The 14,178-nt window shown below is 32.4% G+C and overlaps 2 protein-coding genes across 2 annotated transcripts in view; both read left to right on the forward strand.

Moving 5' to 3' along the window:
* Positions 1–1,105: 1,105 nt before the first annotated feature.
* LOC107475224 (protein FAR1-RELATED SEQUENCE 5-like) lies at positions 1,106–2,322 on the forward strand. Its single transcript, XM_016094858.1, has 3 exons — positions 1,106–1,542; positions 1,647–1,738; positions 2,183–2,322. Exons 1-3 carry the CDS (start codon positions 1,106–1,108, stop codon positions 2,320–2,322), a joined length of 669 nt encoding a protein of 222 aa, XP_015950344.1.
* An 11,579-nt stretch (positions 2,323–13,901) lies between these two features.
* Positions 13,902–14,178, forward strand: part of LOC107475138 (protein trichome birefringence-like 3) — an 11,510-nt gene continuing 11,233 nt past the window's right edge. The window contains exon 1 of the mRNA XM_016094752.3: positions 13,902–14,146. Within this exon, the coding sequence (XP_015950238.1) occupies positions 13,978–14,146 (169 nt within the window). The 5' untranslated portion in view covers positions 13,902–13,977. The remainder of the gene's footprint in view (positions 14,147–14,178) is intronic.

Consider the following 14,178-nt stretch of genomic DNA (forward strand, 5'->3'; position numbering starts at 1 on the left):
AAATAAGACAACAAGAAGAAAAGATTAAGCTCTATAGTTTATTAATCTAAAATTCTGCCAATTATTGCCTTTTGTTTATGCTATTTATTTATTTTTTTTGCATATGTGGACGAAGGAAATAATATTTATTTAAATAAATATTTATGTTATTTTTGATATAATTAATCATGCTTTTAATTCCTTTTTCTTATGATTAATTAGTTATCAAATTATGAAATTTTTATTTTAATTTGCTGAATAACAATAATTTTTTAGAAAATTCAAAATAAATAAATATATAAAAATTATTTTATCATGATCCGTCCATTAATCCATAAAAAAACTATAAAATTTTTATAGTCTTTTTAAAAGATTGGAACATTTAATTTTATTTATCAACAAATTTTTATTAGACAAAAAAAGTCAAAATAGACATATCATGTTTTTATGTCTATATATAAAGTATTTTTTCTATTGTTATTATTATTTTAAGCACCAGCACAGTCATATAGTGTTGACTATATCGAGTATGATACTAATTGTATTCTCAGTTATACTTATATTGTACTATTTAGTGAACTGTCAATTTTGACACTTTAGTTATATGTATAACATTCGTGTAAAGTTCATACTTTATGCAATCAATAAGTTCATATGAATAACATTTATAATTACATGAAGTTAACATCTACATTAACGTACATAATAAAACGAAATTAGCACCTATAATTACAGTAGTGTGTTTAATTTGGTATGCTCGATAATAAAATTAGCCACTTTTGTATACTTAACTATTAGGTAGAGTTTCATTTGTTTTTTTTCTTTTTTTTTTTAGGTCATAAACCAAGCCATTGGTGACGAGGAGTTAGATCCCGAGGAGGGAATGTGCTTCGACACATTAGAAGATGCGAGTGCAGATTATTACCGATATGCGGCTAGGACTGGATTTGTCGTCAAAATAAGAACCACCGGCTGGGAGACTAGAAACGATTAGAGGGTGGTTGTTAATCAAGCTTTGCATTGTAACAAAGATGGATATCGCACATCCCATGTAAAGGCACCCAAGAGAAGGAAAATGGTGGCCTCAACAAACTGCAAAATCCGTTGCTATTTAGCATTAGATAAGATGACAGGATATTGGAGGATTTCTCAAGTAGAGGTATCCCACTCACACCCGCTTAATCCGAAGCTATTTGAAATGTTCTCAGCAAATCGTCAGCTAAGTATACATGTGAAGGACCTGATACAGCAAAACAACCAAGCTGACATTAGACCGAGTAAGACATACCAGGCACTAGCCAATGTCGCCGGTGGTCCTGCCAACCTCACCTTTATGGAGAAGGATGTTATAAATTACATTAGTCGTCGCTTATGCATTTCTGGGGATGAGACGGATCCAAAAGAGTTACTTAAGCACTTCTCACGGATGAAGGAGCTCAATCCGAAATTTTTCTTTGAAATAGATGTGGAAGAAAACCATAGCATTAGAAATGTGTTTTGGGCCGATGCTCGGGAATATTTTGGTGATGTCGTGATGTTTGACACTACTTACAAGACTAATAGGTACCAAATTATTATTTTTTTGTTCGACTTTATTAGAATTTTTTTCAGCTAAGGCATTTGGAGTTTTCACCTACATTACATGTTTTTATATTTCCATTGTTTAGGTACGACATGCCGTTTGGGTCTTTCATAGGTGTCAACCACCATGGGATGTCTACGCTTCTTGGGTGCGCATTATTGTGGAATGATGACACTCGTACATTCCAATGGCTTTTTCATACTTAGTTGAAGTGCATGGGTAAGGTCCCTATATGTGTTATAACAGATCAATCCCTGCAGATGCGTTTTGTATTAGAAACCACATTACCACACACACGCCATAGATAGTGCATATGGCATATCCTAAACAAGATACCAAACAAGCTGGTAGATTACCGTCGTTTCGATCAGCTCAACACATGCATGAAGAGGATTGTGTTTGAATCCAAATCTAAGGACTCATTTGAGAGAGATTGGCACAATTTTATTTAAGAGTATGACCACCACAATTCTAGGTGGCTAAATAGTAGTATAATCTTTTGGTTTATTACTGCCTCTGTGTGGCTTTTTATAGATGTTATTTTATAGTCAATATGGATGTTGCACTTATGGGTTAACTTACGCTTTTTTTGCATTTTTTGTTTTTCCTATTCATTTACAGATATGTTTGCTGACCGACACATGTGGGTGCCAGTATTTTTCAAAGACGAATTCTGGACTGGCATGAGGAGCACACAGCGTAGTGAGAGAATGCATTCAATTTTCGAAGAGTACTTAAACAGTAAGAGCTCTTTGTTGTAATTTCTTCGCAAATACCAAAACTGTGTTATAGACAAGGAGCAAAAGGAGCTTGAGTGTGACACTGCTGATTTAAGGGGGATTATCCCTTGTATTTTCAGCTCACCAATAAAGAAGCAGTTCCAGAGAGAATATTCAAACTCCATGTTTTGAGATGTTAATGATCAAATTATAAAAAAGGCCGATTGTGACATCTCCTCAATCAACCATCATGGCACAAGTATAGTTTGTGAAGTTGACCAACAACAAAAGATGGTGTTTGACATGTTAGTGTATAGCAGATACCAAGTCATGTATTACTCGCAGTCATCAGAAGTTCAACGTGATTGATTTATGTTCCAATCGAATGGTATTCTATGCTGCCACAATCTTACTGTTCTTCTACATTTTCGTGTAACAGCAGTGTCCTCACAATACATTCTATCATGATGGAGTAAAAATGTTTGTCAGAGACACACATACATCAGGAGTAGCATTGACATAGACCGTTCTGATGAAAGCATGACCATTTTTACGATATTGTGTTCTGATTTTTACGTCACTCAAGATTTCGTGGGGTTGTTGCTATATTGCGTGATGCCATGGACAGTGCTTGGCACAAGTTCAAAGAACACAAGGAATCCGAGCATCAAGCTACACATGTACCAAGTGCGATTAACTCACATACGCGTGATGAGTGTCCCATTAGCATGGATGAGCTACAGGGCCCACGTCGTGTTCCTACGCGAGGTCATCCAACGTCCACTAGACTTTAGGCAAATCTAGAAAAATCTAGTAAAAATAGGGCACGCAAACACAAGAACACTCACAATCACAACAAGGTAAATATGAGATCTACCCTTTTTTCACACGCCATTTGTTTATTTTAAGTGTGTTAAATGGATGATAAGTTATGATGTTATTTTTAATATGATTTGTGTGTTAAGGAATCTAATGGTAATGCACAATCATCTCCTACCAATGTGGCATCTTCCTACAAAGATACGCAATGGGCTTGTTCAAAAATGACAAACAATTTGGCTACGCACTCCGGTTCCTTCACATCACTATTGAATTCATTCCATAACGCCGAACAATTGTGTATGTGTACCTAGTTTATTTTTCATAGCATTAATGTCATAACCATTTATTTATTGTTTTCTCTTTTGTTTTGTTTTTAAATTTTTTTCCACATGAAGCATTTTTGGAGGATTCGAAGTTTAACAGCATTACATATCATAAGCATTAGAGTTTAGCAACTACTTTGTACTTTGACCATGCTTCAACGTTATTTTACGTTATCATGATTTGGTAGTTTATTGAATTTATTTTATATATTTTAATATACTCAACTTTATTTTACCTTGCTACAACTTCATAAACCACTATTAAAGAAAATATGATAACAGACTTGGAAAACTAATATACAACTTTTTTTATTCTTTTACTCTTTTTTACCGTTATTATTTGTTACTAATATTTAAAATAATAAATGTTTAGTTGATAATTTAATCATTATGATAATTTGGTGCATTACATGAAGTTTAAAATTGAATTTTAAAAGTATCCGTACATAATAAGGTCTTTATTTTATTATTTAAAAAATTAGACATCAAAAAGACATATCCAGGCATGTATTTTGTTTACATCCAATAACATCCTCTAATTTATTAGAATAACAACCATGATCGAGTATTTATTGCTTGGGCATAGATATTTTTAGCTGGCTGTTAAGTATGGATAATTTTAAAGTTCAATTAAAAAATTTTGAGTAGATATTCGAAAAAAGTTTCAAACTTCAATCACCGTATTCTCGATCTGAGCAAAAACAAGCCTAACACATATAAAAAAATAAACTAAGAATTTAAAAATAATTTTTTCATACATAATTATTTACTGTGATGTTGAATTCTTGTGTTTTTTTTTCCAGTCCAAATCCAAAAACATTCACAAATATTTCATGATAAAATCTAGTAAATCTTACAACCATATTAACCGTAAATACACACAGCAACTCTAGTCTTAATTAATTGTTTGTAGATATATTTACCCTACTATCCAGTATAGGTAATCCTTTAAAAAAGATGAACCCGATTTTGGTTTAAATTCGATAACATCCATCTATATTCCATGATAACATCCATTAAATTCTGAAATCAAATTAACAGAAAACACACACAGACCAACTCTAAAATCAATTTATGCCTTATAGTTTCATTTAGCTTTCTTAGCCCGTTCTGCCCTTCGAACCAGTGATATTGTCCTTAGATTCGTCGAAGGGTCTTTAATATTTTTCTTCTTTCCCCAATCCTCCACATGACGACATGGTACATTGAGTACACGCTCTACCTAACTCCTAAAGATGTGTCTTTGCAAATTAGTATGTCAGTTACAATTTCTTTCCAAATTTGTTGCAGTTGGCCTGTGGTGACAAATAGATGTATTTGTGTTTGGTATAAAATACTTTAAAGAAGCAAATATAAATTCAGCTATCATAAGTAGAATTCAACCAAAAAAAAGTTATTTATCAATTATTAAAAATGCAAATAAGCATCAGCATATATTTTGGATTTCACTAACCGTCGTCTAAATAGGCATGTTCAATTTATCTACTGCCAAGCTCTTTGGATCCCACATTTCCATCCATTTAATGACATATACGCCACATTCCTACCTATGCAACACAAATAACAAATAGTCGTGCCAACATCTTAAAATTTTTGTGTGGGTTGATTTTTTTAACCCTTCTTCGTTTTCATCTCTAGACTTACCCATTTGGCTGTTTTAGGAACCTTGTTTAATAGCAACACTCATAGCTCTCAGCTGTGAATACTACATTCGGGTCTACAGTTGCTGCCAACTCTTGGAGAAGAAAGTCCTTCGACAAGCCAGGTAGAAAAAATTAGGAAGAAAAATATAAAAAAATACATGGAAGGCAACACCTAACACCCGAAAAAATATGCATCATCAAATCTATTCTCACTTACTACATATTTATCAATTTTCTCTCGGCGCTCGGAGTGTGGGCCATTGTGCATGGAGTCTAACACCCATAGGTTATCAGTCTGCCAGTGGAGTACATATAGCCACTAGTGATCATCTCAACACATTAGAACAAACCACTTCATCGTTGAATAAAGCATGTTAGCATATAGTTATTTTTTTTCGCATTCTTGTAATGAAGAATAAATTTTGTGTGTGGATAAGTAAGTACGTAAATTACTTACATATTTAACTTGTTTTGCCTTCCCCGCATCGAACCAGTGCTGCCCGCTGCCCATGAAGCTGCTAAGAACAGGGACAAAACCAATGTTCGTCTCGGCACATCGTTCAATATTATCATCAATCAATATTAGGGCCTGCAAATCCATTTTGCATTAGTTAAATATTTAATGAAATAATTTAGAGTATCCTTTACCGAGGTAATTATGAGTATTAATTAATATTGAGTGGGTAAGGACAGATTGCACTAACCATTAGTCTCGGCAGAATACAGTAAAAATCTGTGCAAAACCTTGCATTGCTCGAAGAATTGAACATGGCACAACAGTAATCAACCACCTGAATAGAATAAACGCATTGCATTTTTATAGCACTTTAATGCAGAACACATACTCGATAATTGATTATAGTTTTTTTGTTTGCTCTTATCGTATCGTTTACTCTTCTACGTCATCCCAGTGATTGAAGGTCCGTTCGCTGCAGATGAACATCATCACCATTGCGAATCCATGCGAGCATGGTATTCTTTGCACCCCTACCATCTGTCATCCACTTGTATATCCTGTTCATGTCATCACCTCTAGGCCTTGTAACACCCCCAGATGGCATTAGTGTGTCCACCACATTTTTTGTTTTTCTTATGTTTTCTGGTGCTTAAGGTTCCGGAGTCACATTTCGTTCATTTGTTACCGAAGATCACGGCGTTGAGTATGGTATGTGCATCTGAGTGATGCCAAGCGAGAATGGCGGTATTGGAAAGTCAACTTGAGTTGGGTCCTTTAGCGCAACATACACTACCATTGCAAGTTCTCCGGATTCCCTGCACATTCATTAACAATTAAGTGCTCTTAACCGAGTGCTCTTAATTGAGCGCGAACTAAAATAAAGAAAGTTGTATAACTAGCATAAAATTATATGAATAACATCTATTATTGATTAAACATTCAACCTCAAAAGCAGGAAAGAGTCAGAGATAAAAAGTCATGCACGTACTATAATTATCAATACTTCGTACTATTGTTAAATTCATTTAACTTGCCTTTTCTTTGAAGGTCCTTCATCAACATTATCATCTATTCCATTTCCAACAGGTGTGTCAGGCATTGTCTCATCCCTGTGGGTATTTCAGCAGATGTCTTCCTCATACTCACAGTATTCCCCTAATGGACCTGTTTTGGGACTCTTGACTGTAGTTTCTATTTAAATAAATTAGAAGTTGAGCAGCTATTGGTGATAATAACAAAAGACACCTGATACAAATTTGATCTAATTAAGTTAATCTAGTACGCTTAAATGTGTAAATGATGTTAATTCGAAAGTTTACCCAAAGCTTCTTCGGGCAGAATGAAGTAAAGAATCGATAGTAACATCCGCAGTACCAACCAGTTAGCAACCATAATGCCACACAAATAACATTGGGTATGAGGCATGCATAACATCCCAATTTAAATGATAAATATTAGACATTCAAACTCCTATTCAAAATAAATCTACAAGTTACAACCCCTAATTTTGCCATCCTTTTCAACTAAGCACAATATTATACGTAGGTAACATATATTAAAATTACTTTATAGATGGTAAAATTTTATATACAAACAAATGTAATGATTAATTATGTCAACACAAATGCCCAAATAAAAAAATTATACTAGTATACTATTAAAATGAGATAGGTTAGAGCATTAAAATTTCATACTATAACTGAAAATTCAGTAACTTGCCTTTCCTCGGAATAACCTTCATCAATATTATCATATGTTGCATTTACCATTGGCGTGTCGGCCAATGTCTCCTCCCATATGGGTGTTTCTATACATGTCTTGTTCGTACACACTTTATCCCCCCAATACATCTGTTTTGTGAATCTTGGCTACAATTTTTGTTTAAATAAATTGGAGGATGAACAACGATAAGTGATAATAAAAAAAGGTCACCTAGCATAAATATAATCCGATCAAGTAAATCTAGTACACCCAAGTATATAAATGATTTTAATTCGAAATTTTACCCAAGGCTACTTCGTGCCGAGTATAGTACAGAATGGACAATAACATCCGTAATTCCAATCAGTTAACATCCATAAGGCCACGCGGATAACATCAGGTGTCAGGCATACATAACATCCAAACTAATAAGACAAAAATTAGCTATTCGAAATACTATTTAAAGTAACTTGTATTGGCATTACTTAGATCTTTATTTAATTGGAAGAACGCTCATCAAATTGTCATCCATGTTGCACATTAAAACCAAAGCAGTTTAGTAAAGGGTATTTAGCTATGCACATAAGAGAGAGGACACATAGTTTTCAAAGTTATTATGTTATGAAATGAATGCTAAAACACAAAAAGATGTATTTACATGTGTAAGGTCTATTGCCATACTCAAGATAAGTAGTTCCAACAGTTTTTTAAAGATAGACCTACAAGTTACAGTATCAATATCACACTTCTAAAATTAGATAAATAATTAATTACTCTATACATGGTAAAATTTTATATACGATTAAAAAGACGCAAAATTTAAAAAATATTTATACTATAATACTATTAAAAAGACGCATGTTAGAGCAATAAAATTTTATAACAAAATTGAAAAAACATTGAATTGCCTTTTTTGGGAAGGATGTTCATCAAATTTAGCAGGTGATGCATGACCAACCGGTATGTCGGTCTCATTTTCATCTACCATGGGATCTTCTTTACGAGTCTTTCTATTAGACTTTCTTTTTTTCCTAATACATCATCTCTTTGATACACGGTTGTGCTTTTTCGATAACCCAGACATCTTCCCAATTAAATTTAGAAGTTCCGACAGTGGACAAAGTATAAGTTTTATTTTTGTTAGAGCTTAAAAGAAGTGATCTGATTAACATATCTTTCACACTTATCACTATTAAAAGATTATATATCTATCATATGCCTCACCAAGTGAGATGTGCTTTCTTCTTCATCCATCTTCTTCATCCATTATTGTTAGCATGGAGATATATAATCTGAAAGTTATAGTAATTGTTATAAACAAGGTATACTATAAAATAACAAACAACAAATCAAAAGTTGGAGATATACGGCTCACCAGTAATGCGAACATACATCCATCCACTGTCTTCTTCCCTACATCCTGAAACCTCAAAACTCCCTTAATTAGAAAATTATAAATGTACCTTGCCCAATATATCTTCCTTGGGTTCGATACATCAATGGCAATCCGTATATGTATGTCTGAAGCGGTGGCCTTTGGCGAGGGAAAGAACAAACACTTTGCTATTGTCATGATGAACTGTCTCCGGAAGTTAATTCCATCGGCATCGAACTGCATCAAGCATGTGATAACATCCCTTTTCAAATCTGTTTGTGTCTTTCCTGTGAAGCTGTTAACAAGTCGGTGCTCTGCTGGTGTTTCTGGAATTTTGAAACTATTCCCTGTCAAACACAAAATGAGTCGATGCAGTCCAAATCTTTAATGGCTAATTTTACTGAAAACATATACTCAACAAGATTATTGTGGATAATTTTTTCCTTGTCTCCCTATTTTATTTGGGGATTGCTTACTATGGTTCGGTAGTCCAAAACACCGCGCAATTGATTGAACTGATATGAGAATTTTTCTTGTCCTGACGATCAAAGACTTCTCATCCCGACTATATGATGATGCTAATGCCACCATCATATTTTGGTTGACAGGCCATTCAGGTACATATTGCAGCCAGCCAAATCCCATGTTCTACACCTCTATTATTTTCTCTCTGTCCGCGTCTGAGCCTAATTGCTTCATAACTGAAGCCACGCAACATGGCGAGCACCTAGATACCAGTATTTTCTACACAAACATTCATAATCAGCACAAAGTGACAACGAAGGAGAATGTCAGTTTTAACATTTACTATTAAAACACAATATCCCGAGTTTATAGTTAATTCACCGCTAACCATTCAATGTACCTTTTTTGGTCCACTAGTTTTTTTTTTGCGGTCCTCTTTCGGGAATGTTATTCTTATGTATCTCTTTTTTTCTCTTGGTATGAGCCATGTCTACTTCTTGTTTTTTGAACACCTGTTCATAAGCAACTGCTATATATACTCAAATAACATACTTAAATTAATCGTTAACCTACCAACATGTTTATCAATAGCATAGATACACTAACAACTTTGCTTAGTATAATGAAACATATCTTGCTCTATCATTATACTATCACAGTGGCCCCTCAAAATACCATTTACATGTCCAACTTTTTGAGAGTTTACTGTTAATCTCTATAAAATTTTAAATTCGATACCCACCTAAACTAATAACATTGCTTGCAAATAACTTTGAATAAAAGTATGATATCAAGAGATTACATATGAAATTATGATCCTCCCTCATATTTCTACCGTGATTATTGCGATAACTATATTAGTTAGGTTAGTTCAATACAAAAATCATGATTATTCACTATTTATCCATCATTCTCATAATCATTTCACTAAAGTAACTAATCAAAATTCAGTGAATTAATTTGTTTAACTATATACCATTATTTAAATAGTCATATATGTATGTATGTTCAGTTTTTAACAGACATCAATAAAGATAAAGCAATTCACACAAAAAAAATTTCATGCAAAATTTTAACTCAACCTTTTATAAAGATAAAACAATTCACACTAAAAAATATCAAGCACAACATCTCTATTGCATCCGTATTTAGAGGAATTTTTTTTATTTACATGAATAAAAACAAAAATCTGAGAAAAAAAACAATTTGCCATTAACTTTAAGTACTTCTAATGTACTCCCACTGTAGTTAACTACCATAATCAGTCAAGTATTAAAAAAATACATAATCTAAGTGATAGACATGAAAAAAATATTTTATTCATATTTTTTTCTGTCTCATGGTAGAATTGACAAAGAGAAAAAAATGAAAAGGTACCTCAAGCAGCTAGAATGAAAACGATTTCATTTTTACTCAATTCCTTCACCTCAACTTTATCATCTAGAGACACAATTGCGGTTTTTTCAGTGGAGACCTTCAAAGTATGGAGGTAACTTGAACGAAATAGCTACTTTACATTAGTCACATAGTTAATAACTTGAAAGAAAGCACAACACCAAGCACGCAAAATAGCAAATCAATCCACGGTTGAATAGATAAAAAATTAGTGGAACCCTAACACTCCATAAAAATCATGGATGCTTATCAAAATGAAAAAAAAAAACCCTTTTTTGATACCTTCCCTTCATCTCTAACCTAAAATGCCATCTTTACAAGTTTTTTCCTTTTTCCAATCCTATCAACATGAGATAAAAATCAAAATTTTCATCGTTAACATCGACTCCAGCCACATACAACAACTGATAATGGAGCTCCAATATGCCAATTAATCGAAACACAATTAATCAAAACATAAAAATATATAACATACCTATAGGAGTCGGAGACAAGGCTATGCCATACTCGGCTTTTTCAGTGGAGACTTTCGAAGGATGGAGACAACTTGAACGAAATGACGCTTCACATTTGTCAAATTATTAACTACTCGAGAGAAAGCACAACACCAAGCACCCAAAATAGAAATTCAAACCACGGTTGAACAGATAAAAAATTATGAAAACCGTAACACACCAGAAAAATCATGGCTACTTATGAAAACGAAAAAAACCCTGATGCCTTCCCTTCATCTCCACCCCCCAAAACATCATCTTTTTCAAGCTTTTTCCTTTTTCCTTTTTCCAAACCCATTAACATGAGATAAAGACCAAAACATTCATCGTTAACATCGACTCCAGCCACATGCAACAGATAATGGAGCCCCAATATGTCAATTAATCGAAACATGAAACTAAATAACATACTTATAGGAGTCAGAGACAAGACTATGGGATGCTCTGATGACGAAGTTGCTGGGTTTCTCCTCACTGCGTCTTTTCATTTTTTCTCGATTGTGGGGTTATGGATGGAATGAATAGGGAGAAAAATCTTGATCTTTCACTCGGGTTAATTTCGTAGTGTTTTCGGATGTTAATCTATTGGACAGAAATTGCATTTTAATTGAAATAAATGTAGATGAGAGATTTTTAGGAATTTGATTGAGAGGAAACTGAAATTAAATTTGGGAATGAAATTAATTACTCCAAGCATGGAGAAGAAGGTAGAGTGATAAGTATGTTATTGATAAGCAAGTGTACTTCACTCGCTTATCATGAGACTGGCATTTATTCTGTACTATATCTATATTATACATTATTTTTTTGCTACCTAGCGCTACCCTATCAAATATAGGATAAAGTATTAAATTGGTCCCCTACGTTTGGATGTAATCATGTTTTGGTCCTTAAGGTTTAAAGTATCTTATTTAAATCCAAAAAAGTTTCATTTAGCTTTAATGTAGTCCCACCGTGAGATCAAAGTTAAATAATTAACAGAATGTCCTACATAACAGCATAAGATCGATAATCTAGAAAATAAATTCAAACTCCAGAAGCACAAAATCAACTATAGATGCATCAATACATTTATTTATCATTCTTCTTACCATTTAAATAAAATATTTTCTATAGAATTAAAGAGAATGATAAATAAATATATTGAATACATCCACGGTTTATTTTGTACCTCTGGAACTTGTACTTGTTCTTCAGATTATCGATCTTGTTCTTGTACTGCTGTTATGTAGGATATTCCGTTAATTATTTAACTTTGATCTTACGGTGGGACTACATTAAAACTAAATGAAATTTATTTGTATTCAAATATGACACTTTAAATCTTAAGGACCAAAATAGAATTACGCCCAAATGTAAGAACGAATTTAATACTTTACCCTCAAATATATTGATTATTAACATTTTTTCAGATGGCATATATAGTATTTATTTATAAAAGTAATTCTCACTCATTGCTGATAATTTTTTTTTCTATTGTCTTTATAACTATTTTTCTTCATATATTCACCTATTTTTTGAGTCAAATAAGAAGTCAACCATTAAGTAGAAAAAGAGACATAACATAACATGTAAATAAAAGGAAAATTCACCTAATTTATTTCCCTCTTTGCTTGTCTGCCTGATTTCTCTTAGTCTTTCTCTTGGATCGTTACTCAATCCATGTCAATCACCATCTACTTATGTAATTTGTTATAGTTTGTTTTGTCATTAGACACACTTGAAGTGCACATTAAGCCATAGAACATCTCTTTAGCCACTCTCATTGCATAATAAAGTTTAGAAAGTATATAATAATGTGAGAAAAAAAAAAAGTAGTGTGACAAACAACTTACTATTGTTTTTTATTTTTCATTTTTTGTTTAAAAAAAAAGACTATATAAGCTAATTCTATAGTTTTTATATTGACTTAGCTTCGAAAATCTAGCATAGAAAGGAAGCCACATAAACAAGTCGAAAAATGGTGGAAAATAGGAACAACTCTAAGCTCCTTAAAAAACAATAGACAATGACCTAAGTGCACTAAATAAATAAATAAATTGGATTTTGAAATAATAAACAAGCTGAATTACCATGAGCCACTAATTCTCACCATCCAAAGATTCAAATTTAACATTGTGCAAAAGTAGTTGTAGAAATATCTATGTCATAAAATAAAAAAGTTATACATTTAAAATACTTAGCTTATAATCTTATATACGATTTTTTTAAATAAATTAATTAAATTCAATATTTATACATATATGTATACAAATCTTGCACCAAATGTAAATGAAATAAGTATTAGAGTGCAAAAATATAAATAATTTAACAAATATATATTTGTAAATGTTGAATTTAATTTAATTATTTTTAGAAAAAAAATCTTCTTATTAAGGATATCAATTATAACGTAGATTAATTTTTTAGAGAAAAAAAACTATAAAATAAAATTTTAAAAAAATGAAAAGTTGAATTTTAATACAAAGTGGATATTACTATATCATCCATAAGTAAATTTAAAAGAAATTCGCATAAAATCATTTATTTATCTTTACCAAGCTTTTTAAAATTAAAAAAATAAACAAAAGAAAAGGAAGGGAAAACATTTTTTTGCTATACTTGCATTCTTGAAATTCTCATCAAGAAATGTGTAATGGTACAGCCGTACAAGAGACCATGTACATCAAAACTAAGGACAATTAAATAAAAGGTGATGAGATTAAAGATTGTGTAGAAAGAAATGAAGTACAAGAACAATGTCTCCTATGAGATTATTAAAGATTAAAATATATACCATATTTATTTATTATGCTAAGCATAGTATGCTTTAACTTAACTCCTACTCAAAAAAAGGCAACAATAAAATTCTTCTTCAATTCTCTGTCAAAAAAGAATGTCCTAATCATTCTGTTGTTGTGGTGTGCATTATTAATTTATACTCTTCCTTTTCTTTTGCAAATTTGCTATTACATACCTCTTTCTAAGCTTTTTGTCACTCCCTTCAATTCATCCTGTACTTCTTCTCCCTTCATCAATAATAATGAAGCACCACATGAGAGGAAAGCTTCCTCGCCCAATCATTATCACCACAATTTGTGTTCTTTTCTTTGTAGCTGCTTTGTATGCTGAGAGGCTCAGTCTCATTTCCTCAAGAACATCCATCTTCAAGTTCAAACCATGTTCTAGGAAGTACAGCAAAGCAAAATCTAGTAAGTTAATGAAAAACTTTCCCAAATGCCAA

The sequence above is a fragment of the Arachis duranensis genome, chromosome 2, assembly GCF_000817695.3.
Source record: "Arachis duranensis cultivar V14167 chromosome 2, aradu.V14167.gnm2.J7QH, whole genome shotgun sequence".
NCBI classification, from domain to species: domain Eukaryota; kingdom Viridiplantae; phylum Streptophyta; class Magnoliopsida; order Fabales; family Fabaceae; genus Arachis; species Arachis duranensis.

Bases quoted from the DNA above. Each gene is read 5' to 3' on its own strand.
- LOC107475224 (XM_016094858.1), top strand. From the start codon at position 1,106: ATGACAGGATATTGGAGGATTTCTCAAGTAGAGGTATCCCACTCACAC. The intron at 1,543-1,646 runs GTACCAAATTAT...TCCATTGTTTAG, and splicing joins ACTACTTACAAGACTAATAG to GTACGACATGCCGTTTGGGT. The intron at 1,739-2,182 runs GTACATTCCAAT...ATTCATTTACAG, and splicing joins ATTGTGGAATGATGACACTC to ATATGTTTGCTGACCGACAC.